General features: G+C 40.1%; 4 protein-coding genes across 7 annotated transcripts; 1 reads left to right on the top strand and 3 right to left on the bottom strand.

Annotated features, from left to right (window-relative positions):
- Positions 1 to 172: 172 nt before the first annotated feature.
- On the bottom strand, positions 173 to 3,928 carry LOC119020994 (proline-rich protein 13-like). The gene is made up of 4 exons (XM_037100848.1): positions 3,819 to 3,928; positions 2,339 to 2,406; positions 1,798 to 2,234; positions 173 to 785 (listed from the first exon to the last, which is right to left on the bottom strand). Exons 2-4 carry the CDS (start codon positions 2,352 to 2,354, stop codon positions 738 to 740), a joined length of 501 nt encoding a protein of 166 aa, XP_036956743.1. The 5' UTR covers positions 2,355 to 2,406; positions 3,819 to 3,928; the 3' UTR covers positions 173 to 737.
- Positions 3,929 to 4,215: 287 nt separating this feature from the next.
- Positions 4,216 to 12,440, bottom strand: LOC119020990 (anti-Muellerian hormone type-2 receptor-like). 2 transcript variants are annotated; one of them, XM_037100836.1, is made up of 12 exons: positions 12,298 to 12,440; positions 11,040 to 11,220; positions 9,784 to 9,975; positions 9,467 to 9,631; positions 9,043 to 9,141; positions 7,669 to 7,772; positions 7,321 to 7,542; positions 6,945 to 7,059; positions 6,557 to 6,714; positions 6,291 to 6,447; positions 5,623 to 5,753; positions 4,216 to 5,467 (listed from the first exon to the last, which is right to left on the bottom strand). In XM_037100836.1, the coding sequence occupies exons 2-12, from the start codon at positions 11,152 to 11,154 to the stop codon at positions 5,351 to 5,353; spliced, it is 1,575 nt and encodes a 524-aa protein (XP_036956731.1). In that variant the 5' UTR covers positions 11,155 to 11,220; positions 12,298 to 12,440; the 3' UTR covers positions 4,216 to 5,350. The 2 variants fall into 2 exon arrangements, with proteins under 2 accessions (XP_036956731.1, XP_036956733.1); XM_037100838.1 differs by having other exon boundaries at positions 9,875 to 9,975.
- Positions 12,441 to 12,555: 115 nt separating this feature from the next.
- LOC119020992 (cell division cycle-associated protein 7-like) lies at positions 12,556 to 17,040 on the top strand. 3 transcript variants are annotated; one of them, XM_037100841.1, is made up of 9 exons: positions 12,556 to 12,698; positions 12,798 to 12,932; positions 13,188 to 13,592; positions 14,266 to 14,361; positions 14,587 to 14,733; positions 15,429 to 15,572; positions 15,815 to 15,964; positions 16,466 to 16,602; positions 16,854 to 17,040. In XM_037100841.1, the coding sequence occupies exons 1-9, from the start codon at positions 12,696 to 12,698 to the stop codon at positions 16,897 to 16,899; spliced, it is 1,263 nt and encodes a 420-aa protein (XP_036956736.1). In that variant the 5' UTR covers positions 12,556 to 12,695; the 3' UTR covers positions 16,900 to 17,040. The 3 variants fall into 3 exon arrangements, with proteins under 3 accessions (XP_036956736.1, XP_036956738.1, XP_036956737.1); XM_037100843.1 differs by having other exon boundaries at positions 15,815 to 15,896; positions 16,854 to 17,032; XM_037100842.1 differs by lacking the exon at positions 12,798 to 12,932 and having other exon boundaries at positions 12,562 to 12,698; positions 16,854 to 17,036.
- A 10-nt stretch (positions 17,041 to 17,050) lies between these two features.
- On the bottom strand, positions 17,051 to 25,771 carry sp1 (sp1 transcription factor). Its single transcript, XM_037100830.1, has 7 exons — positions 25,754 to 25,771; positions 24,772 to 24,861; positions 24,039 to 24,112; positions 21,644 to 23,039; positions 20,066 to 20,207; positions 19,523 to 19,713; positions 17,051 to 19,113 (listed from the first exon to the last, which is right to left on the bottom strand). Exons 2-7 carry the CDS (start codon positions 24,776 to 24,778, stop codon positions 18,794 to 18,796), a joined length of 2,130 nt encoding a protein of 709 aa, XP_036956725.1. The 5' UTR covers positions 24,779 to 24,861; positions 25,754 to 25,771; the 3' UTR covers positions 17,051 to 18,793.
- Between the last annotated feature and the right edge of the window lie 790 nt (positions 25,772 to 26,561).

The following is a 26,561-nucleotide window of genomic DNA, read 5'->3' as shown; positions in this document are numbered from 1 at the left end:
TTTACATGTAGTTAAAAACTAATTATAAAATAGGTATATCATGCTTCTAATATGTTTTCCTTTTTCCTTCAGCATCTTTCTTATTAAGAAACTTAAATAATTCTTGTTTATAGGACCACTAGTGAGTGACTAAGACTCTCATCATTCAAGGGAAAACACGCACATCTTAGACTCTTCATTTTTCATTAATTTATTGAGGCAGAATTAAGTTAAAACCCTTTACAAATAATTACAATTACTGCGGACATGAAGCAATGCAGATTGTTTTTTCTGCAGTCATTTGCAGTAGTGTCTCCATAAAGACACCTTATACCTGCATAGTTCTCCACCTTTGGGTTAATCTTCCTAAGACAAAATACATAATTTACATAATTTCCTTTACTGAATTGTAATGTTAGATATTCTCAATCAAAACAAAGCTGTGCAATAAGATAGTTGTCTGCACATTGCTGCAGTCCCTCTTCAAATAATGACATCAATGCCATAAACTAAAAGAAAAAAAAAATACATGGTGGAATGTTAATACAGCCAAAACGCTGTGCAGATGTTCACAACGACAGCTTACGCATGCATTTATAGTGTATATAGATAAAATGCAGGATATGCAAAAACACTGCACTTTCACAGAAGTCCTGTTCAAATTGATGAGCAGGTTTTTTCTGTGTTGATTGTTAATAGTAGGTGTGCCCTTTCGCAAAGCAGCATTTCTGTGAAAGCCTGGTCTTGAACTGATGGGCTCAGTCGGAGTCACTGCTGCTGCTGCTGCTGCTGCTGCTGGAGGAGGACTGTGGAGGAACAGAGTCACATTATATACATTTCATAATTTTTATACATTGTACGAATGACAAAGGTGCAATTACAGCTTAATGATTTTTCATAATGTTGTATCTTCAGAACATTTCATGTATAGATGTGTTTACAGATCCACTTGTTGCTGCGTCTTGCATGAGTCTCCCAGCAGCCATTAGATGTCACTGTAACACTGATTTTAAAACTGATTTCAACTAAAGTGCTTCAGATAATGTCAAAGTATACATCATAATTTAGCATAATTCAAGCTACATGGTTTTATATAGGATATCAAATGTGAGCTAAATGTATTATATGAATATTTAACAGGTCACATCTGCTGTAACTCTCTTAAAAGCCAACACAATAATACACACCGACAAAACTGCACAGTCACTGTGCTCACAGCAACCTTGTTAGATGGAAACTTGAAAACACCAGTCTTAACTGAATCTATTCAAATCCAAATGGAAGATCTTAATGGTGAAATGGAGAATGGCAGAGTGAGGCTAACATTTGTGGCTGTCATGTACACTACCACTGATGCTGTGAGGAGATAACAGTGTCAGCTAATAGTTTCAGGTGGTCTTGTGTTTCTCCAATTCTTCTTGTGCAAGAAAAATCACAAAAAAGGATATTTAAGTAGAGCTGAAACTATAAACCTAATAGCTGATTGACAGAAGAATCCATTCTGATGAGTCTTCATTCAAGGAAAAAATGGTCAAGTCCAAAGTGCATTCTAGTGTCTGGGTGTGCCCTGGCTGTATAAGTAATCTTAACTGTAAAAGTCTATATCTCTCCTTAAAGTTGACTCATGTTGACTCCTGACATTCCTGGTTCCTCTGCTGCTGCTGTCCTGCACTTTGCACTCGACAAGACTGTATTTATATTGCTTGGTGAAGGTTTGTGTTGGCAGCACTATGGCTGAGGAGCGACCGCAGGCTCACATTTGCATGAGGTGCCATTTCAAACATCTCTTACATGGTGTATCTTACCACCCAAACTCACCTTGCCATGTTTGTGCCCCCCATGTTTGTGCCCCTTCTTTGCTTTCTTCATCTTTTTGTGGGCTTTATGTCCGACCACTCCCATTCCCATTCCTGCCATTCCTCCAGCTAACATGGGATTCATCCCGCCGTGGTGACCTTTTTTTTTGTCTTTGTGATGACCTTTGTGACCCCCTTTTGGAGAGTGCGGGTATGGACCTGGGTGAACACCTGCAGGAGGAACCCCTGGATATCCACCTGGAGCCATTGGATAAGGATGTTGACCTGGAGCTCCGTAAGGCATCGCCCCTGGTGGTACATTTGGTGGCATGGCTGGGTTCATCCCAGCTGGGTACTGGCCTGGTTGGGGGAAGCCTCCTGGTGCAGGTGCAGAAGGAAACGCAGGGTTGTAGCCAGGAGGGTAGGCAGGGTTCGATGGGCCCACTGGAGGGGGAGGACCTGATATACATAATGTCACACATACATGTATTACTCAGAGCACCTTTATTCAACAGGCCTATGGCAAGAACATAAAATGCTGGTTATGTATGATGGTATCTCACCTTGATTTGGCCACATGGTTATGCTTTTTGACCTGGCAAGTCAAACACTTAAGTTTTCACAAGAAATCCTGAAGAAACAGTGAGAAGGAAGTTAAATCACAGGGTGGTGAACACTTCACCTCATACCATTTAGTACATGGAATTTGATCTAATCCAAATCAAAGAGTCACCACACAACAGTGCAGCTCTCTGGTTTTCTGTCCTGATGATCTCCTTCAATCCGTCAGCACATCTGTTTTCTTTGTTATATCTGCTGTATATAAGAACTCCAACACTGTTAAACTGTTCCAGCTCTTGTCAGTGGGCTGTTACATCTTGTATCTTACAGTATCAAAAGGTCAAGATGACTAATTATGTAGGATATACATCTTACAGTAATTAAAAAAAAAGGTAAACCACAGGTGGGAGGTAATGAAATACAAATACTTTTTTACTGTTACTGTACTTAGATTTTTTTAGAAATCGTTACTGCTGACAATTTTACTTTTAAGTTTAACAGTCTTTGAATTATATTAGTATGACATGAGGTTCAGTTAGCGTTGGACAGAAATGGCCATTAGACTTTCAGAGGGACACTTCTTACTTTTTCACTTTGAGTATGTTTCAGAGCCTGTACTCTGTTTTACCTGAGTAAAGTTGAATCAGTACTTCTACTTGAGTACAGAATGTGTGTACTTTTTCTACCTATGATCACGACTCAGCACTACTGAGCAGAAAACTTGATAACCACCATTCTGTAGACAGGCAATGTATTTAACGAATATCCACATAACGTCAAAACTTTTTGATAATGCCATGAGTTTAGATTTGCTCGAAATTGGGATTTTACAGGGTGAAAGAGAATTATTGGCTGAGCTATAGAAAAAAAACCAGGATCATTCTATTAAGTATACTATGTCTATACTACTACTACTACTACTACTACTACTACTACTACTAAGATATTTATCTATCGAGCACCTTTAAAAACTAAGTGGTTTGACAAACAACAAAAGCAGGAAACTCAGGAAGACAATATTAAAGAATAAACACTCAATAGTCAAGTCAAACACAAAAAACACAAGAAGTCAATATGATTAACAACAACAAAAGGGGAAAAAAGCCACAAAACAATACAAGAAAAATAAAAATATAAATAGTGGGAAAAGTGGGGAAAAGTAAAATAAATAAATAAAAAATAAAAATAAAAATAAAAATAATAATAAAAAGTTTATCAGGCTTCAACAACCAATAAAACACAAAACTTTGTATAACATAGAGCACTCATCAGAGGTCATGACGTGAACAACATGGTGTGTCAACTGTGGTTTTTACGTGAATCCCTCAACTAACAATCATTTCGCAACACCTTCTCTATCTAACTCCACATTAAGCTGCACGTACGGAGACAAAAATGAGAAGAAAAAAGTCTGAATCATCGAACTGTTGCAGTTTCGGGTTGTTTTGCTGCTAGTCGCTGTTATTCGTTTCGTGGTCTTACCTTAGAAAACTTGTCTCAGGTCTGGTCTGGTTCGTCCAAGAAAAAGGGTTTGTCAGGAATCCAGAGCTTGACTTCCGCATCGAGCTCCACGGAAGCAGTGCCAGAGGAAGCCACGCCCATTGTTAAAGGCTCGGCACATGACACCAGTCCAGCGACCCGTGTGGATGATGAAAAGTTGACCCACGTGTTTCTGTGGCACATGATATCATCATAACGGAAATAATGATGTTTAACAATTGCAAGTGGTATTTTAGGTGGAGGTTTGCCCATGACGCTCAAACACACCTGACTGCTCTGACTCACTCTCACACAAACAATATGTAGGCCAAACAACAACAACACAGGATTTTATTTGATCTAAATAAATAAATACATAAATAAATGAATAAATAACCACTGCAATCAACATGCATTTTTTTTATTGTTTAAAATACAAATTGGTTATAAAGAGGGCTCCATGGGACTTCTGTGTTGTGCTGGAAGCCGGTCATTAGAGATGGCCTGGGCAATAAAGTACAGAGTGTTTTTTACAAAGATAAAAAAAACTGGAGAAATGACAGATAAAGGATGTACAATAGTTCAGTTCATACAGTAATACAATAATAAAACACGCAAGGTAAGAATTGCACAAATATTAAAAACAATAAGTACTTTTTAATGGCAAAACAGAGCTAATCACAAATTTCCCTGTTTGCAGAACTATCAAAGGAATTTCTGATTCTAATCTGCCAGATATCCTCCAGCAGCTATCCTGGGTTTTTTGCCTTGACCTTGTCCTCTGCCTGAGGATCTCAGGCTGCATTCAGTCTCGTAGGGGATTGGTGAGTCCGTAATATAATAAGGCAGTGTAAAAAAGTAAACTTCTAAAATCAATTAAAAAAAAGTTAAGTAGACTCAAGCCAAGTAAAGAAAAAAACTCCAGTAATGTTTATATCGATCATTTTAAGCCTTATTAATATTTTTATATCAGAATTAGACAGAAATACATTCACTTTTCAGAAACCAGATACCTACAAACCCTCCAAGACCCCACTCTTACCCAGGCAGTAGGTTCAGGTTATGCTGGACAGCTTGTTTTTATACAGTGGCACACTATAATGAAATGACAACTGTGGGGACTGACTTCATCACACAAATACATATAAGTTCACTGAATCCACAAAAGTCTGTGCTTTCCAGTCATACCTCATAGGTACCCATAGAACCAACATTCATTCTGATATCTGGAAGTGAGAGATCATAATTTAATCTCTTATTTAACCCCGTCAGTAGTCAACCCCTAGTAGTTGTGTGTTTCTTCTAAATATTTAAACACAAAACCAAAAGTTACAAAAAATTAGAAAAGGAACACAAACAATTATTATTATAATTAATCATTTGTGTTCACTCACAAAAATAATAATTCCCATTTCAAACTGATGAAAATATACCACAAAGCTAAACAGTGGTCACACGAGAACAGTGCAAATATTTGATATGTACAATACAACTAATTTAGCTGTTTAAAAAAAAAGGAAGGAAGGGGAAAAAAATCATATCGAGTAACAAGACTGGAGAGCAACCAATCTGTCCGCAACACAGTGAGCAGTGAGGCGGGCATCCGGCTCAACATCCCAACTGTCTGTCAGGATCTCCTCAAGTTCAGGTCCCTGAAATTTGTGAGAATTTGGTCAATACATCCACAGACTCAACATCACCACTATCATTAATATCTTCATAAGCTATCCTCTGCACTTATTTTCATTGCTATCTAGCCAGTACAAAGTCTGTAGGTGAAAATAAGAAGCACCTGGTCTAAGCGTACCTGTGGTAGCAGTTCCCAGTGTTGGGGTATTTCGGGTCTCTTCTCCATGTGACACACGTACAGGATGAGGCTCTCCTTGGTGACACTGGCTCCCAGCTCAGATTCATAAGGCAACATACGCTTTGGAACAACTCCAGATGAAGACATTTGTATGACTTTTAAAATCCCTTTAGTACCACAACACAAGTAAAATGTATCCAAGCAGTGCACAGAGAAAACAGCTGATTACACAGATCAATCTCAAGAACAAACTAGAAACTGAAATTGTAAAGATCTGTACAGTACTGACATTATCCCCAATATTTGGAATATTCTTGGCCAAGAAGGCAAAGATGAAGAGTAATAGAAACTGAGGTAAAACCAGAGTGAACGAATGGACATTCATGTAATTGAGAGTGCTATGAGATCACACATTCTAGGTAATCTGGGAATTGCTGTGGTTGTTTTTTTTATTTTGGAGAGTAGCCAGGTTGCTAGTGGTGGCCATGTTACTAACACTGTCTTTCAATGGCGGCGCCAACAGTAATACCACAGAGAAACCTTAGGAGGGGGTAAAGTTGTAAAGATGTCTATGCTTGCCTTGAATAAATACATTATATTTCATATATTCTATTCTAGTTACCATATACGTTTGTTTTGCATGCATGTATCTGATCAAAGAAATTTACCTTTAAATAAATCCGAGCAGCGCATCCAGATCTCCCACAGCAGAAGAGCCAAGGCATACATGTCTGCCTGCATGAGAGACCAGGTGTTTTTCAGGTTTACAGAGCCTTCCAGGACCTCAGGGGACATGTAGCGCAGTGTGCCCAGCTGAGCATGACTCTGCAGATGGATAGAAATGTGGACTGGTTGTTTTGGCATCTGTTGGACGTCGTCGCATTGTGTAGGTTTTAATTCATTCCAGGCAATTCCAGCTCCACCTGGGTCTCACCTCCATGTTTGCTGTGTCGTTCTGCCTGTAGCAATGTCCTGAAGAAGAACGCAGGATGGTGGAGCATCCAAAATCACACAGGGCACAGGTACCGTCGGCTTTCACAAGCACATTGGAGCTGCTCAAGTCTCTGTGGGCCACATAAGGTTTGTGCACATCTGTTGGAAAAGACACACTTGCTAATAAGAAAATTCTCCCCCTTGTATGCAACCTTATGCTTTTGTTAATCACTCAGCAGAATAATACTCACTTTAATACATTTTATTCTGTGAGAAAAGTTAAATTAAATCATAAATTATACCCACATGCCAGTACAGGAATGCTTTCTTCATAAGTAGGCTCAGATATACACGCACAAATTCATACAAAATCATATTTTGGCCAATACCGTGCCTGCGGATGTCAGAGTGGAGATAGGCGAGCCCCTGCGATAAAGACTGGCACAACTTCAGTGACGACGTCCAGTTGCTGGTGTTGTCACGCAGAAAAGGGTGGAGAGTACCCTGAAATCAAAGTTAAGGTAACTATTTAGGTCCAAGCACATTAACAATAAAGAGTGTAAAGCGTTCAACGACTTTGACATCAGGTATGTAAAACTGTGATGTAAGTGTATATGTGTGCACCTCCCTCCTGCTTAAAGAAATGATAAAGGAAACGCAAATGCAATTTAGTAGTGGTGAAATCTTACATAATGTTTTCAGTTGCCTATAAAATCCTTTTGATCTATTTCTTCTTTTCCTCCTTGACCACTCAGTGCCACTCACATATTCAGCATATTGCAGGACAATAAGCCAATTGTCTCCATCCGGTTTTCTCCCAGTGCCCAGGAAACGGACAATCCCAGCATGCTTCATTAGCGGTAGCTCATAAATCTCCTTCTCTGCAGTAAATTTGTGTTTCCAGCCTGCAGGGAAAACTTTCACTGCCACCACGGATCCCTGGTATTTCCCCTTCCAGACAGTTGCAAAATTCCCATGGCCCACAATCTGAGAAAGGTATGAACATTTAGGTAAAATATCAGCACGTGGTAAGATCACCTGACTGTATGATGCACTGATATTTTGCACACAACTAGCTATACAGTACAAATCCACTTAGATGGCTCAGTTTACCTGCTCTAGTTCAATGTCAGCAATGTCAATCTCACAGCTTCTTGTTGCCTGGCAGGAACACAGCGGTGAGACACCAGAATCATCAGGGGAGCGTGGATCCTCATCTTAAACAATAAAAATAGACAAGTCTTTAAATTAACACACATTCACTGAAGTTGATCTGACTTTCCAATAAAGTCAGCTTGTCTGAATAGTCACAGAAAAGACACAGAAGCCTGATTGAAGAGTAACAAAACAAAGGATGGAGGTGAAAGGGAGTGTTACAGCAGAGATAAACACCAAGGCCAGCCCGTTAGATAGAATAAAAGGCTCCAAGGTCAGAAGACAACGTCATGAGAACCCAATCTGAGTTTAGAAAATATGGACACATAACTGGAGAATGTTTTTCTTCAATCAAGAAAGGTTTTTTGACACAGAACCACTTCTTCCTTTAGAAGCGCAACAGTTATACAGTCTGTTTGATCTGAATTCAATTCTAATCCCATGAAAGTGATCAATTGAGAGCTGCTGAATTTAAACACCATTCTCAGATAATAAGAATGATGTCTAAATTAAATTTCCTTTATGTTGTGTACATTGCTCACTGTGAAAAGCAGCAGGCAGGTGACAGAACTAAAAGTTATAGCTTTAATGCAGCCAAAGCTATAGTCCATAAAATCCAAAGTCCAAAATGCTAAAAATCCAAAACACACGGCAGGCCAGAAGGTTGGCAACAAGACAGGAGTAATCTACAAGCAAACAAAGTTCAAACCAGCAACAACAGGAGGACAGGACCAGGGAATAGATGAGAAACACAGGAAAACAGAGACGCAGGGTGAGACCTGACAAACAATTCACGAGCAAGGACCACACCATCAATGAGATGTACATATTTATTCAGGTGGAATATGAGTACAAGAAAGAAGGCAATAGAGTATAAATGTGATGTTGATGATGTGTTAAGCGGCTGCAGTGTGGGAAAGGCTTCGTTAGGGATCAGTGGCAGCTCCTGGCAGACCTCATTTAAGAAAGAAAGAGAAAGATGGAGAGCAAGATAGAAGAATGGGAGGGAGGGTGAGGTACGATAAATGAGAACAGGTAGGCATGAAGCGCAGTGAGGCTTATATAAGAGGAGTGATTGAGGTGTTGTGTTGCTCAGGGATACTATCATTTATTCATTTTTCTGACCAAACACTATAATAATGATTAATTGGAGTTTTAACTCATGGATCACAGATGAGCAGGAAGAAAAGGCAGGAAAACAGACAAAGACAGGAAGTGGAAAGTAAAACATGACACATGGAGATCAACTATCAACATAAAGCAGGAAATCACAAAACTAAAACTCCTGGATGGATGACAGCCCTGCTTCCACGATGCTTAAAACATCCTTACTTCTTTCTTTAAAGAGGCTCAGCCGTTTGGCAGCAGTGATCATGAGACCCAGGATAATCAAAGCCCCAAACAGAATTACACCAGTTTTCACCATGTCATCTAAAAAAAAGAAAACAAAAAGTAAATGTTAGTGTTATCTGTGAACGATTAATAATGACCCAGTGTATTAATCATTCTAAATGTTCCATTATTAAATCAATGCAGGATGTTAGAAAAGGAGCAAACATATGATATTTGCTAAAAAAAAGGAATCTGACCAATCAAATAAAAAAATTAAAGGGGAGTCAAAGGTGGAGGATAGTGAGCTTTTAAAACATTGATACAATTTTCTGTGATGAAAATAAAATAGCCACTGTGGCATAATGTCAGTTGATAATGCCAAGTGATATACAATGATTAGTTGGCGATTTTATTATTATCATACCTCCAGAATACGGGTAGGCAAGTGGAGGCTCTTCTGACTTCAGTGGCCAGGTGATGTTGCTGTTGCAGAGGTCTGTGTTGCACACACACTTAATGACGCGACCATTGAAGCGCATTTGTGCCTTGCAGGTCGCATCTGGGCAAGACTTTTCAGCTATATCACAAGCTGCAACAGCAAAAACCAGTAACACAATAGACAATTATGAAAACAGGATAACCATACTAACCCTGCATAATTACCTATATTTATTACATATTGCATAATATACTACGAGTCTAGAGGTCCTTGTCCAGGTGTCTTATTTCATGGTTTCTTACCACGAACGTCAACCTTTAGTTGGCCATCAATGACCACATAATAGCCCACACAGCATTCGGTGTTCTCGCAGAGCTGCACCGACCCGCTTACATTGCCAACAGTTGTGTATATTTTGTTCTGGGGAGTCACTTGGAAGGCACACTGTCTCTTCTGAGGAAAAGACTGACTGGAGACACATATACAGGTGCATTCTGGGAGAAAAAGGGAAAGACAAGCAGTTGCTGTGGATGTGATTCAACTAGGTAAACATCATTTATCCTCCCTGGTTATAACAGCAGGGTTGGCGATCTGACATCTAGGGTGACTCATTTACTAACAAACTAAGATTCATCATCACAGACCATTTTCCCATGCGGCCATTTTCACACAAGGTGGGAAGCTTGAATACTGTTTTTTTTTCTTTTACCATTTTACCACTTCTCGATGATGGACGGTGACAATTTGAAGGGACACCAGGCCACATTTCAAGGTAAACTGTACTTTGTTGCTGTTACACTGCTGCTGAATCTGGAATTTCTTCATAAATAATTTCAGTGAATTCAGATATGCAAACTCCACGGTAGTGAAAAAAAATGACGAGATGTTGAACTAAAATTACGAATTATAACTGGTAATAAAAATGTTAGGATTTTAATTTGCAGATTAAGTGTTTTGGAGCATTTAGAGATTAAACTAAAAAGAAAAAAAAGGGTTACATGTTTACATTTTATATAGTATCTTTAATTCAGAATTAGACACGATGATACAGATACTTTAATAAACATTCTAGCAAGTCACAATGTTATTTCGACCAGTCAAAATTATGTTTCAGATGGTCAAACTTAGCTTTAATAGTTATAACAGCCTGCAATAAGTTCACATTCGCCATTTTAATAGACTGTCCCCTCTTTGTTTTGAAAACATCTCTGGAACTATACAATTAACCTCAGAGTCATAAATGTATTGACCTATACATCATTAATTCTTGGGAAAAACAAGACTCAAAGGCAGTTGACATTTATCACGGCGTTCTTTCAACATATACATAACTGGAACTGCCAATCTAACATGGAATGAACACCTCAGTGTCACTTTATGCAATGCTTGAGCAAATGACAATCAGCTATAAACATGCAAATGAAAGGTCAACAATAAATCAAAAGTTAACATGGAAAACAAACCAAAAGACAGAAGGAAATGCAAACACATGGAGGTTAAGAGATTCAAAGGAGGGTGACTTTTTTTTTTTTTTTTTTTTTAAAGTGAATTCACTCACCCACAGCCAAAATCAGCCACCACTGTTGCAGGATCATGGTCACTGTGAAGCCAGACCGACCCAGCAGGGAGTGAATGTTTATCAGCCCTGGGAATGTGCGAGGACTTCCCCGCATTTCCCAGAATCACTCCCACTGCCACACACCTGCGTGTGGTACACACACTGTCTGTCATATGATGAGCTGTGGGAATAAAGGACATCCATCAACATAATCATCTCCCACACCAGGAATTTAATCTGCATTCTAGTAGGAAGTTGTCTGCAGCTGACTAAGTTCTTTAGGGCCACAAGAATATGTAAATAAATGAAGAGGTCCCAGAAAACTTCACTTGGGCTACAGAAGATGGCGCTTTAACCCAATAACAACATACAGTGTTTGCGTGGTTTTTCTCCTAATTTTATTGTAATTTCAATAAGCATGTAAGACCAATTGTGGAAGGAAAAGAAGAGGATGTATTTGAAAACAATAGAAATATTCAGTTAGTCAAAATGATTGTTTTTTCTGCCATCATCAGAATTATGAGATACTTAATCAAAGTTGTGACTTTTCATACATTCTCATCAGCCACAGCTAAACTTTGTATTTTGTTAGCATGCTGCTATAGTTCTAGAGAAAACAGAAAGTAATTTGGTTGCCTGTGTAAGTGGGGCTGAATAAGAAATACCACTTGTGTACATCTCAAATTGAACATGCAAAACATTATATCTGCTAAACCTCACAACTTTTACTTGTCAGAGAGTAGTGTAACAATGACATATTTCTGTGGGATAACCCGGAAGTTAGCATCACGCTGGTTCCCTTGATAAAAGCCTATGGGATTTTTGAACTGGAACGTGTAAATATCTTAAGCCTGTGTTAACCACAGGCATTCAGCCAAAAAACAACAAAAACTCTGAATTTGAGATGAGGGAACTGTGTGTGCTAAAAACGCTAACTGATTTCCAGGTTTTCGAACTACAAACTACGCCACTCTATTGTGGGCATGTTAGCATGCTATTGTTAGCATGTCCTGCCTAAAGAAGCTGCTATCACGAATGCAGTCTCTTTTGTCTTCAAATGGCAGAATGTTTACTTTATCCACCTTAAATGTGGACCCAGAGTTTTAACATGACCATATACTGATTATACATTTTGACTTAATTTCTAATTTAATAATTTTTTAGTTATCTTGAGTATTTTTTAATTTTCCCCCACTGGTCCTCCATATATGATCAGAAACAGCTCTTCCTTTTCACATGGACACAAACACAAACTCACCTTTTGTTGCCAAATTAACTTCTTTCTTCTTCTTCTTCTTCTTCTTCTTTTTTTTTTTTTACTTTCTACAGTTATTGGCTACACTCTTTAATATGTGCATTTTAATCAGACAACCACCATCAACATCAAGCCTTTTAAAAATAAGTGATCAGTTCGGCTCTATTTTCGGCTGCATGGTATTTACATGAAGTTCATCCTAGGAGGGCGGAGTTTAAACAGTGTCAGTTTGCAAGGCTCAATCATTACATTGGTGCTGCCCTCAAAATCAAAACAGGCGCACCCCAACGGTCAATCAGATTAATTGGACAGATACCTGCGCAATGGGCGGGCCTAGCTAAACTAGCTAGTCAGATTTGAGAAGATAGTGGATTAGGCAGTCCACAGTCTTAAAGCATAAAATGGTAAAGTTACTTGATTTGACTCATCTATTAGGGTAAAAGACGTAGAACACGTGAATTCAATTACATGTTAAGCTAAGTTTGTTGTGTATCTCTCTTCAGGCAGAGGTTTTAGGGATGCAATCTGTCAGAAAAGGGCCAACGTTAGCATTAGCTGATGTTTTTGCTAATGACTCTGACAATGAGCAAACGTTTTATGGATTTACTGACAATGACATCAGCGACCATGGCAATAAGGCGAGTAAATTTAAAAAGATTAGTAAAATAAACACAAGCCCATCTCTTCAAAATTGTTTTGTTGGGTTGGTGTATTTTACAAAGGACATTACCTGTATGGATTTGTCCATTCATTGTCACTTGAATGCATCTGACAGACTATGCTTTTTATTTTCTGATGCCTTTAACTGGAAAGATACATTTTAATGTGTGAACTATGGTGTTAGAAATGTTTCACCAGCCATTTAAGAAATCGCCTATATTTATGTCCACCAGAGTTCAGATGTCAAACAAGAGGATGAAGCTCAGCCTGAAATTTCCCTCAAGAAAGAGAAAACCACATCCAAAAAACCTGTTGGTGCCCGCTCCTTCAGCCTGAGGGTGGCTCTCCGCTCTGCCTCCTCCACCCAGCAGTCCATTGAAGAGGAGGAGGAAGGGATGGAGGAGGCAGAGGCAGAAGCAGAAGAGGAAGAACAGAAGCCCCAAAAGAGAGGGGTTAAGAGAGCAAGAGATATCAGTCAAGCAAAGAAGACGAGACGTGTTAAATTTGAAGATGAAGGTGAAGAGACAGCAGTGGCTCGGCCATCTCCCTCTGAAGAGTGTGAATCTGACTCAGCAGAGGATGAAGCAAAGACTTTCCTGGTCAAGCGACAAGAGAACATCAAGGCTAACAAAGCAATGGTAAAACAGAACCAGAATGAGTATGGCACTGTTTGTAAACTGAGGCACTGACACTGTGGCTGTGCCCTAATACTGCTTTAGATTTCCATATATTCTTATCTTTTATAATTCTGTTAGATTTCTACTCCTCCTTGCTTACTGTAAGGTTGCTGCTGTGGCTATGTTATAATAATAACATTCCAAGGCACACCTGATTATGAGGACTGCAACTAAATATTATTTTCATCACAGTTTATCCACCAGTTATTTTCATGGTTCATCAAGTAATTGTTCAGCCTATATAATGTCAGCAAATTATGAAAAATGCTTATCACAAAGCGATGTCTTCAAATGTCTTCTTTTGTCCAACAAACCACTCTAAAACTTAAAGACTCCTCATTTACCATCAACAATGACAAAGAAGCGCAGTAAATCTTTACATTTAAGAAGCTGGAACCAGAAAGTGTTTAGACTTTTTGCTTGAAAAATGACTTAAATGTGAAATTGATCATCAAAATAGTTGATTTTTATTTTTCTTTAAAAATGTATTTGAATGTTGTGTTTTATGAGTACACATTGCTGCCAGCCTAAACAACAAAAATTATGGGCTGTTGACACTGAAAAATTCCACAAATTGTGCTAGCAGAGTTGCCAAGGGTCTCTAATGCGGTTTATCCTCCCTGTTTTCTAACAGTTGGCCCAGTTGATGGCGGACCTGCAGAAGATGCCGGGAGGAGCAGGGCTTCTGAAAAAACAAGCAGGCAAACTGAAGACAAAAGAGAGAAGTTCTGTGAGTGAATATGCAAAATCCAGAGAGTTATTGTTAATATTTAACAGGAAGGATGGTGGACAGAGATTTAGATTAAGATTCCTCAAAAGGTGAAACAGCAGTCAGCAACAAGGTGGTCACCATCCTCTTCCTTCTCCTCGTAATACAGTAGATCTCTTAATAGTACTATTTCTACATAGACCTACAGTATGTGATGAGTTGATTTTTATCCAACATTACTTGCAGCGACCGCCACGCTCTGGTGTTGGAGGAGAGCTCAGGAGGAACCCTGACCGTGCATCTCGCAGACACACTCGCTCTATGGGGGGAGTTGATGATTCAACCCCAAAGGAGGAAGAAGTGGAGCTCAGCTTGGAGGAGGAGCTGGTGGAGGTAAGTTTTATTATAAAATGGTTCAACATTTTCTGTCAGATATCTAGTGTTTTTTTTTTTCTTACACCACTATATAAATTGTTCTGTGCATCTTTATATTTCGCTTTAATCACTCAAGTTTTAGTTTAAGTAGATTTCAAGCTAGAGAATCAGGAATTTGACATTTGAGTATTATTGTGTAGTGCAACAAATTGTAAAACCGAAAACATTTTTCACAACTGAGTGGGCTGAATAATATGAGTAATTTTAAAAAGATTGGTAAAATAAACATAAGCCCATCTCTTCAAAATTGTTTTGTGTGGTTGGTGTATTATATAAATCAGGACCAGTACCTGTATTGATTTGTCCATTCATTGTCACTTGAATACATCTGACAGACTGTGCTTTTGACAGGAAAGATACATTTAAGTGGGTGAACTATGGTGTTTGAAATGTTTCCCCCACCAATTAAGAAATAGCCTATATTTATGTCCACCAGAGTTCACATTTCAAACATGAAGATGAAGCCCAGCTGGCTGAATAATCTGAGTTAAAACCCTATTTTTTTCATCCATTTTGTTTTCCTAATACATACTGTATAATGGGGGAGGTTATCATGCAATAGGCTTTGTGCCGGTCTGATATTTGCTAACTTAATCTGTGTCTGTGTAAAGACCGTAGCTAAGCAAATCATTATTTTCATCTTTGTATTCCAGGTACGCCGAGCCCCTCGGCGCCGGGGTGCACCACGGCCTAATCAGAGCAAACCTCATTTAATCCGTCCAGTGGATGACATCACAGAGGATGAGATTGAGCTGGTTGCTGACAACATGACTGATAAAGTCTACAACAGTGTCACAGTGAGTTCTCTGCTGGACTACCTGCACTTCTTTTTCAGTGAGATATTTGGGTTAAGATGTTAGTTTACTGCCAAATCAGAAGCAAAATCACTGTGGCAGCTTTGGTTAAGTGTGCTGATAATTAAAAGCAACTCTCAGTTCATCAGGTTGCAGTATCTCAGTTACTGAAGCCTAAAACAACAAAAATGGTCCATGTACATGTCCACCATCTTGGTTGTTGAGGTTTCTTTGTGTATTTTCAGGGCTCCACGTGTCATCAGTGCCGTCAGAAAACTGTTGACACAAAGACGTGCTGCCGCAGTGAGGACTGTCGGGGGATTCAGGGTCAGTTCTGTGGGCCTTGTCTGAGGAACAGATACGGAGAGGATGTCAGAAAAGCACTGCTTGATCCGGTCAGGCCAGCAACAACACTCTACACCTGTGCAGATGCACAGAAGATTCATTATGAACATGTGGACTTGACATGCAGACCTGAAAACACACCCTGTGACTTAATGTATTGACTTTGGCTGAATTATAACTATTTGTACTTGCCATCTAAATCTTAATCTTCCATGGGTTGCCTAGGCAGCATGTATAAACTGGGTCCTTTTCATTTATTGAATGTTAATTCATATCCAAGTCTCATCACAAGTACATATATTGCTTTGGTGTGAACAGAAAGCGTGAATGATTGTTCATAGAGAGAAGTAAATATAGTCCAATACAGAAGATTTAAAACAAGTGACTATAAACTCTTCGTTAAGTGGGAGGAGTATTTGCTAAACTTGCATTTCTGTGTGATACGTTAGTACTTTTTTAAGTAAGCAGCCTAGAGGCATAAATCTCTCACTTGAGCTGTAAAGTTTTGTTTTTATTACAAGCAGTTTTTAACCATTTGTTGATCTCTTCAGGAGTGGAAGTGCCCCCCGTGTCGTGGCATTTGCAACTGCAGCTTCTGCCGCGCACGCGATGGCCGCTGCCCGACTGGCATACTGTTCCCCCTGGCTCAGTACCATGGCTTCTCTGATGTCCACTCCTACCTCAGCAGGTGGGGAGTAACACCATATGATTTAATTGTGTTAAACTCGGGTGTTCACAAGTTGCTGGCTAATGTAACAAACATACAATTTACATATTTTCTTTTTTTTAAATGAAAGATAAACCTGTGTTTACAAATAGCTCCTTCAGGTCTAACTAAGGGGGCAAAAGGACAAAACCAGCACATGATTCAAATTGTTTATCCATCTGTGTGTGTTGGAAGTGACAAACATCTATAATGTATTATTTCTGTCTTTACAGCCTCCGCAACAAACTGAAGAATGAGGACAAGGATGTAGAAATGTGATGCCAACACCAGGGGGGGCAATTGTTCAAACTGTTCTGTTTTCTGTGTTGAAGTTTTAGGGCTTTGTTTTAGTTCTTGTAAGTCTCTCACCACTTGTGTTTTTAAATGAATAAAGGAGTTTTAATAACACAAACAAAGAAATGAGACAAAGTGTATTTATAATTTTAATCCAGCTGTTGGCATTTGCAGTAGTTGTATACACACACACACAATATAAAATCCCTTATTTAAAACGGGGCAGAAGGAAAACAAAAATAAGAGCACTTGTTGTCCATTGAACTTGTTCTATAGATTCAAAGGAGTTTTTAAACATACATTTTACAAGTTACAAATGTTTCTCAAATAGAGCATAATTCCAAAGCAAAGAGAATTTCAAAAGAAGAAAATCTTTGACCGTCAATACATTTAGCAAATTATTTATTTGGACAACAAAAGGGGTGTGCATCCGAGGTTTGCCTCAAGCTGGATCTTTTCCAGTTAGAACTTTAACATACGTATTACAAGAGTAAAAATTTTCAGAAAGTTCACGGACCAAAGAAAGAGTTCCTAGTTTTGCTTATAAAATGAGTATGAACCTTTGGTTTGAGCTTACATATTTATGCTGTCTGGACATTATTACAAAATACTTTACTCTGACCAGATATGACTATAGATACACTTTTCCACAGAAATAAGAAACTGATGGGACTGCAAGGCAAAGTCTCAGTTGATAAGTATACCACAGGAAAAAAAACATACTGGGAAAATCTGGACTGTATAGAATACATTATTCTATGACAGAAAGGCTCGTAAGTTTACACAGTTCATCTACATATATATATATAAAAGTAATAACATAAGATTAAGATTGATTGTGCATGAGAGGTTCATACAACTGAAAGGCAATCTCTTGCAAACGTGTACGGTGATACGGCCTAAGCTAAGAATTTCTGTGGCCTCTACATTTACCCCCCCCCTCAAAAAAAGAAAAACAAGTATTTACAAAAAAAAAAAAAAAAACGTTTTTGCTATGATAAACCTATCAAAGCATGATGGCTTGAATGTGTGTACCTACATAAGAGGTTAAAGAGTTATTCTCAGGATTTCAGTGCCCTGACACACCTTCATCCTCACACTGATTAGTGCTTCTGGCTCTGACCTGGTCATGACCTCATGTGTTCCACCTCTCCTCTAAACGGTCTGCCCTAAAACGCTTAACATATTATTCCAATGATACTGAGATAAACATTATGACACTGGGGATTGTTAGTTTGAGGATTTCCCAAAAACTGCAACCACAGATTTGTGTGAAGCAGATATATTTACTGCTAAAGATGGTTATAATTGCAGTTTTAAGGGTAATAATGGGCTAATGTGGCCCAGTGAGCCTGAGGGACATGCCAGATACAGCAGCCCAATTTGAGTGCGCACCTGAGGTGAAAAGAGACAAATAGCAAAGCTCACAGCTTTGAAAACACAGATGAGAGTCTGACTTAGTAGTTTCATCTCTTTACTAAAGACGCTTGTAGCGATTACTTGCCACCAATTCAGCATCATGTGTGCTAGTCTGTGTTTTTTGTATTGCAATCTCAGTATCATTGATTGGGTGTGGGACAAATGTTAGTGTAGTGCCATTTCCATTCAGGGGAAATAAGTTTACATGATGATTTCTCTAGTCTAACATTTTAATCCAACTCCAACCCTTAAATGCCACAGGTTTCTAAATACAAGATGGACATTAATTTTCCTGCCTCGGTTGTCGAATTCAATAGTGTCCGTTGTGTTGCATCTGTGACCACCACTCCTGTCTGAAGCCTTTGAGAAGTTCTGTGTCTGCAGTCAGACGTGCCCTTTTTAACCCCAAATGTCCAAATGCAACATCCACCGAGGCCGTCTCCCTGCTCCTCCACCGTCCTCAGTAGTTGTTGCCATTAATTTGGTGAAGGTCCACCTGCATCATGTTGATCCCACTGCTGGCTAATCGAGCTATGCTCTCTGCAGATAAGGTTTCCATGGTGACAATGGTGTGCTGGTCACTGGCTGACACCGTTCCTGGTTCGACTTTTGTGACTGCAACAGGGGAAGCCGCATCATTTGAGACCGAGGTACCACCGACGCTGACGGCTGCTGCTACTGCTACTGCTTTCTTGTTCAAATGGGTTTTGATGTGCTTGGAGAGGTGATCGCTGCGCATGAAGCGCTTGGGACACTCTGGGCAGGCAAACCTTTTCTCACCTAAAAAGGAGGAGAGAAATAATAATCAGTATAAACATAGCTGCAGTTACTGTCTCCAACCGACTATTGGCTACACTGTTAAAAATGTCCAAGTGTTAAAGACTGAAGCATTTTGCTGCAATTTGAGTGTATCATGAATGTGGTAAAAATCAATATATGCGGGATGTTTTGTTTCTAATAGATTAAAGCGAATAATTAATCCTAAAGCAACAACTAATGATTACATTCAATTTCACCTGGTTGGCCGATAAAATGTGAGAAAATAGCCAAAAATAAAAGATGCACAATGTGCCTAACCCAACTGACATATTCAAATTGCTTGATTTGTCCAATAGATCATTCTTGATGTTTTGTAATCATTTAATGTCCTTATAATGTAAGATTAACTAAAGGAAATCCAAATTGTCACCTGTGTGTGTCCTCTTATGGCGCTGGAGCTCATCTGAACGGGTGAAACGTTTGCCACAGAAGGACCAGCCGCAGACGAAGGGTCGTTCTCCTGTGTGCCAACGGAGGTGGGCCCTCAGGTGGGATGTCTTTCCGTAGATCTTCCCACAGCCAGAGATGTGACATATGTGCTGCTTCTTTTTAGTTGGGTCACTGTTTGATGCAAAAAACCATAAGAATCACTGAGCAGCTGGGTTCCCTTTGAGGAGACCACATACCATCAGCTAAAAATTTAAATGTAATGTTTCTTCAACAGTTTTGAGGGTATAACTTAAATTTAATTTTTGTAACTTAAGTACAAGTTAATAAAAAACCTAAATCTTTACAAAACATAAAGTTCAGTATTTGGTGAAATTTGTCAGAGCTATGTAAATTCAAGTTTTATGTAACAACTGACGGTGTCAACAAAACCTGAACGCTATAGGTGTCAAGGTGAAATTCATGGCAGAACAGTTGGACTGTATCAGTGTATGTGTTGGCCTACTGAAGTGGTTCAGTGACATACCGTCCTTCTCCATCCTTGCAGAAAGGACAGGTACAGGCTTCCCTGCGGTTACGTCGTCCTTGAGGTGGTGGACTTACATCCTCATCATCCATGGCTGTGCTGTCATCCAAACTTTCTCCACCTGTGTGTAAGGTCTGCTCTCCTGTAGTGATGGAAGAGAAATACTCAAGTCTGAGATAAATTATAAAATAGTTAAGAGTTTTTTTTTTTGGCAACAACATTTAATTACTTAAGTTCACATCATGCTCCAACTATTTCAGTCATACATCAACTTTTTTAATAATCTTTCCTGTAATAAAAATATAGTTATTTATTTTAAGTTTGTTGCTTGTTCTTTTATGTGAACATTTTTATGCTGATGTCTTGGCCAGAGCTCCCTTGTAAAAGAGATTAGAATATCAGTGAGAATATATCTGGCAAAATAAATATTATATAAAAGATAAATAAATGTAAAATTCATGAGATCCATTTGAGATATTTCAGGTTTCTTGTATGTACAAACCTTCCAAAATGTCAAACACAACGATGTGACAGCGACACTTAAAATACTGCTCATCAAAGTCATCAAAGCTTTAACAACTATGTTAAAGTAAATGTTAGTTTAGAGGCAGCACTGAAAAGCCCGCCATTCAGTCCTGCTGGAGTCCAAACAATGCCGGCTACATTAGGTAGCTTATGACCAGCACATGATTTCAAAAGAAGGACAACATACACTTAAAACAAAGCCAAAACATTAGAATGTGTTCAAATGTAGGGTAGCAGGCACATAAACTTAATGGGAGGGACTGCCATTAACAGAACTGAAGAGGGCGTCAGACATGATAAAGCTTGATGTAAGATGGGAGGGGTCATGTTACACCCCTACAATGACACAGAAACTGTGGCCAGCCCACGACTACAGTACTGTAACATGTGACCATCTTCTGAGCAACACAGTGTCATCAAGAAAAGAAAAAGAAATCCAACACAAATACATACAGTGTGGTAAAGAGCCCCGGGAGACAGTGGGACAGCTGAACTGGTTAAACCAGTATAGAACAACAAAGAGACAAGAGCTCAAATCCAGAGGTACAAGTTACTTTGCATTTCAGAGCAAACATTTGAGGAAAAGAAACCTCAAACAGCAAGTTGACCTTGTTGTGTGGAATACTTAGGACATTTACTCAGGCCAACTGTCAGCTAGTCTACTTCTGGACAATTACAGTGTACTGTAATAGCAGGACATTAGGTGGTGGTCACCTGTCTTTCCTTCAATGACTGAAACTAAAGACCATCTAGGGTTCATTTCAGCCTCTGTTCACATCAAATCTGAAAAGTGACTACAAATGGCAAAAAGACAAATAACATAAACCACTTCTGTTTGGGGGTATGACTGGTCCTACATAAAGATTGCATCATTCAGTATCAATGCTTTCCTTCTTCACACACAGGCTGTTGGGTTTTCCCGAGTCATTCACAGCTCAAAATGTTTGAAACGATTACTTAAACTGAATGTTAATATCACTTTTGAAAAAAATATTATGTATACTTTTGAACATTTAACATCAACTATCTCTAGGAAGCAGGCTACTGACTGACCTGCTTGGGTGATGGCGATGGGAACGGTCTGCAGCTGGTGCATCTGCAGCCCAGAGCCTGCAAGCGAGTTGAGATTTATGGTCTGGATGCCTGGGATCTGCACTGTGTTGACAGACACTCCACCAGCTCCACCAGCTCCCTGAGCCTGGCCAAGTTGTGGGAGCGACTGCACTGGGGCCAGCGTGATCTGTGGTCCTGTCGGATTCTGAATCTGAATGGTCTGCCAGCTCACCTGGCCATTGGGGCCTACAGTGCGCAGGAGGATGGGGCCTGTGTTTGGCATAATTTGAAGATTTTGAAGCCCTTCCTGGCTGAGTGTTGGAGTAGCAAATACCTGACCACCAGCGGTCGTGACAGTACCGGCCTGGATGGTCTGGAGGGGCGTTCCACCTTGGATAACCTGCTGAGGCTGGATCAAGATCTGCTGTGGCTGCTGCTGACCGTCTCTGTTGTCTGGCTGTATCGGAACACCCAGAGATGTTGCATTATGCTGGAATGTCCCCGTCATCATTCCGTTGCTGTTCTGAGTTTGCGTCATTCCATAGGAAGTGGAAGTCTGCGTTGTGACAGTGGGCGCACTGGTCATGTAGCCGGCCCCAGAAGACACTGGATGTTGTGATTGCTGTAGAAGTTGGTTTCCTGTATCACCTCCACCATTTGCATCTCCCCCTGTGCTGCTTGTTCCAGTGCTGACAGGCAACAAAGTGATGTTTCCATTGAGTGACACAGGCATATTTGCCAGAAACTGGGGCTGGTTTTGTAATACACCATTGCCCAAGCTTATATTTTGAATGGGGATCGCTCCTTGGAGGAGACTGGGCATCGTTATTATGTTTCCTGCTGCGCCAGGTCTGTTGGTTGCAGCTATGATCTGCTGGCCGTTAGGAGAGGACACTATCTGAAACTGCTGTCCTGGTGCTGCGGCAGGTACAGCAGAATCTTGCTGAGCGTGTGCCAACTGCAGTGGCTGGCCATCGACTGTCTGAAACTGGGGAATAACCTGGTACTGAATGTTGGGCATCATTCCTGATATGGTGGTAAGAACCTGCTGACCCTGCATCGATGGAGCCTGAGCTACAACAAATTGCTGTGGCTGCTGTTGCTGTCCCTGAGTGCTTACAGCTATTGATGGTGACAGCACCTGTCTGCTCTTGCCTGCATCTCCTACTGTCATCACCCCTGAGGAGTCAGTGGTGATGGTGTTAGTGCCTGAGGTTGTTTGAACGCTGATCGGGATAACCTGCCAGCCGTTGGCATTGGAGGTGAAAACACCCTGGTTTATGTCCAGCTGTTGCTGCTGGTTCTGTTGGTCTGAAGGGGAATCATTCTCTCCTGGGGTGTCAATTCGACTGCAGGTGGCTGCCAACAAGGCAAGAGGAGATGGCTGCTGTGAGTCCTAGAAGGAGAATTCATGAAGGGAAGAGAGAAGGAATTTATTTAGGAAATATACAACTCATGATTTTACACAACAATATATGAATGATAATATGCCAAAATTAATAGTGAATAATCTGATCAAAGTAACTAGAAACCAAATGTATCAAATGCATTTTGTGGAGAGGAAGTGTAACGTAGTGGAAAATTAAGATACCTCAAAATTATATTTAAGAACAGTAATTTAGTAATTGTACTACAGTTACATTTTCACTATAAAAAAAAGTATAGGTCCCATATATTGGTTTTCAGACTTCTGAATCCTCCTCGGTACTGAGCCAGAAAAAGCCATATCAGTCAGTCCCTACCAGAATCTACACAAAATGAATTCAGGAGCACATAAAAAAAACGATTTCCACAAAATAAATAAATACATGAATAAAAGAGTGTGACTGGATTTGTAAATGCTGTGTAGTCTCACTCACAAAACAGTACCCATGACATCAATCCTATGCGTTTTGATGCTAAGTCTCCTCCAGTGGGTCTGGAGTGAGAGGTCCAGGGGGAAGCAGGGTGGGAGAGGATGGGAGGGACCACATTTTTTCCAAAGTAGCGGCGGGCTCGGCTTCCCCTCCCCCCAAACCCACCCATCTCCCTCCCACACTTTATTTTGCCCTATAAACTGACACAGTCCTCTAGCCACCCCCTCCGGGGCCAGCCAAATGGGCCGAGCGAAATGCACATGAAGTGCCGGGGTTTGACGGGAACACCCCGTGTGGGCGCAATTTACCTGCCCATTCCCCACCCCGGTGACATGTGCTCTGGTGAGAAAATCAACAACCCGTACGAGTCCCGACACAAAATGAATTACAGAATCGAACATAAACGAATTACAGAATCGAACATAAACGAATAGGAGACACATCGGCGGTATAGTGGATATAAGTCGGGAGTGTGGTCAATGTTTCCCGGCTGACAGTCATCCTCTCTGGCAAAACAGGCGCAAGTCTGGTTCACCTACTTGTGCATTTGTGTTTCGCTTTTGACTGAAGCCTCCACCGCTCTCCACCGCGGCCATGTCACCCTGCTGCTGATCTGCGGAAGAAGAGTTTTGTGAAATGACTTGCTCTTAAAAGTAGTTACGATGAAATAACCAGCCATCAAACTGGGTTGACGTTGCGTTCAATAACTCAGGTGTGGGAAGGGGGGGTCAGCACACACACAGTCGACATCACATTAATGACTAAACTTGAGGGGGTTTGGTAGGTAACGTAAAGCAACTGAGACAAGAAATACAAGGAAATCCATGCCACAAGTGCTCGAAGGGGCCAGCTAGCCAATTGGCTAAGCTAACACGAACTCACCACAACAACTAAGAAAAAGTGCTAAGTATCGGCTAAAGAGACCGACACACTTTCAACTGCACTAATAAATATACCTTACATAGCTAGCCCACGGGAATTAGATAAAGTTGAATTGTTATGTAAGCAGGTATTGTCAGTTAAGAAAACAAGTTAGTGTTAAAACAGTTAGCTAGCTTTACTTGGTTGGCTAAACGTTGATAGCTAAGTACCGACAATTAGCAGTTAAGTAGTTGGGTCACTTTAAAACTGCTTGAGACGCTAGCTAAACAATACAATATCATGCTCTCAACAGTGAATACATCTCAACCAATGTGAATTCGGTTTTACTTGTGCTGTTAACTTAACGCTTCGTTCACAACATGCCACTGAGTTTGAAAAAAGTTCACTTACTGCTCATAATTTGAAGACGGGAGGAGTTTCTCTGGTCTTTTTTCGACTTGACAACTTTTCACAACTTCACACAAACTTGACAGGCTCCCCCTATGAAGGAGAAAGACGGGTGAGTTCGATTCACTGACCCTGTGTAGCGGAGCTACAGCCGTTAGCTGTCACACTGCTTTCTTGCGCATATATAATGTTGATACAGTTTAAGAAAATGGTATTCACTCATCATCCTCTCGCTAGATCATCAACTGCATCTCACAGTGTTCATCAGTGGGTGGCATTTACCATTATAACGCTATAATACATATAATGCAGCTTATGTAAAGCTTCTGAATTATCTAGGTCATGCTTCGTCAGAAGCACCTGAACTCGCTTAGGGTGTTTTGTCTCCTTTCCTGTCCCAGAATGTTTCTTCGGCACTAAAGCAGGTCACGTTTGCTTAAATTTAGCAGGTCAAGACGACTATTAATATAATGCGTCATTGATAGCCAATGACGGTAAGTGTCGGACCCAAAATTTTGAACAAACCAAAATCAAAACCGTACTTATGATTAAAAATGTATTTTACTGATTATTAGACTTAACACATTTGTCAAAAGAAAGTAAATCCTGAAAATTAAAAGACGGAACTTTCATTTCAATGTATTTTAGCATCTTGTGACTGTACTATCACGTCATTCCTATCTTTAAAACAAGCGCACCCCTGCCGGAGCTACTTGCAACGGATTGCTGCTTTCCTCCAATCAAAACGGTCGTATTTGCGACTGTGAATTAACCAGCCAATGCAATTGGGCCAAACAGAAGAAGTGGGCGGGACGTAGCAAGGTAGGTTGTACGGCTGAGTATGATTGACGTTGGGTTATCTGTTTTCCGTTTAAAAGGCGCCATGAGTAAATATGTTCACGCAAGCATCGATATTTCCCTTTACTTCTTCTGTGATAGTGTCTTATCATTCACCAGCGCGACGGTGCCCCGGCTCATCTCTTACTTTAACCGCGTTTGAAGACGGAGGTGGGGAAGGAAGAAGGCGTACTGGGAATTTAAGTCTTGCCTCCGTGGCCGCTGGCCACTCCCTGGTGGCGCCATGTGGGTTGGAAAACAGCAAGGAGGCGGGAGGAGTTAGTCAGGGTGGAGGAGAAGGGACCCCATCACAATCAAGCACTGGCTGTAACCGCGCTGGGAGGAGAAAATGGCTCGGTTGTGGGAGGGTTTTTGATTATTGGGATGTGCGAGGGGGCTGTCAGTGGAGCAGCACATGTGCCCATGTAAACAGGACGGAGGGTGGAGTCCGTCCTCAGGCCAAAACACCGTCAGGAGTCTGACACTGTGATGTTACTGCACTTCTGATGGTGCCACTTATTTACTCCCCATCACACTGAAAACACCCAATCAAGTCTTACAACAGAGAAGGAAGTGTTTAGTTTCTTTAACTGAGAAAAAATATCAGAATCACAATTATTATTATAATATTATTACTATATTATTATCACAACACTTCATCCTAATGTACATTTCTTTTAGGTCATACATGTCAAACTTTATTTAAGTAGAAATGCAGTATTATCAGTATAATCCTACATTATACTTGTATAGTTTGAAGAGCTAATTTTAACTACTTTTTTGCACGGTTTGGCAGTTTAATCTGTAACAAAAAACATCATATTTTATTATTGTGTCATAGTTTTGGGCCTATTTTGACTAAACACAGGCGTTACAAATAACATTAATGATAATTTACTTGTATCAGACATTTTATCAACAACATTTGTACATTGTGATTTTGTGCTGTTCTGTAC

The sequence above is a fragment of the Acanthopagrus latus genome, chromosome 6 (genome assembly GCF_904848185.1).
Source record: "Acanthopagrus latus isolate v.2019 chromosome 6, fAcaLat1.1, whole genome shotgun sequence".
In the NCBI taxonomy this organism is placed as follows: domain Eukaryota; kingdom Metazoa; phylum Chordata; class Actinopteri; order Spariformes; family Sparidae; genus Acanthopagrus; species Acanthopagrus latus.
This window is presented reverse-complemented; position numbering and strand designations above follow the sequence as displayed.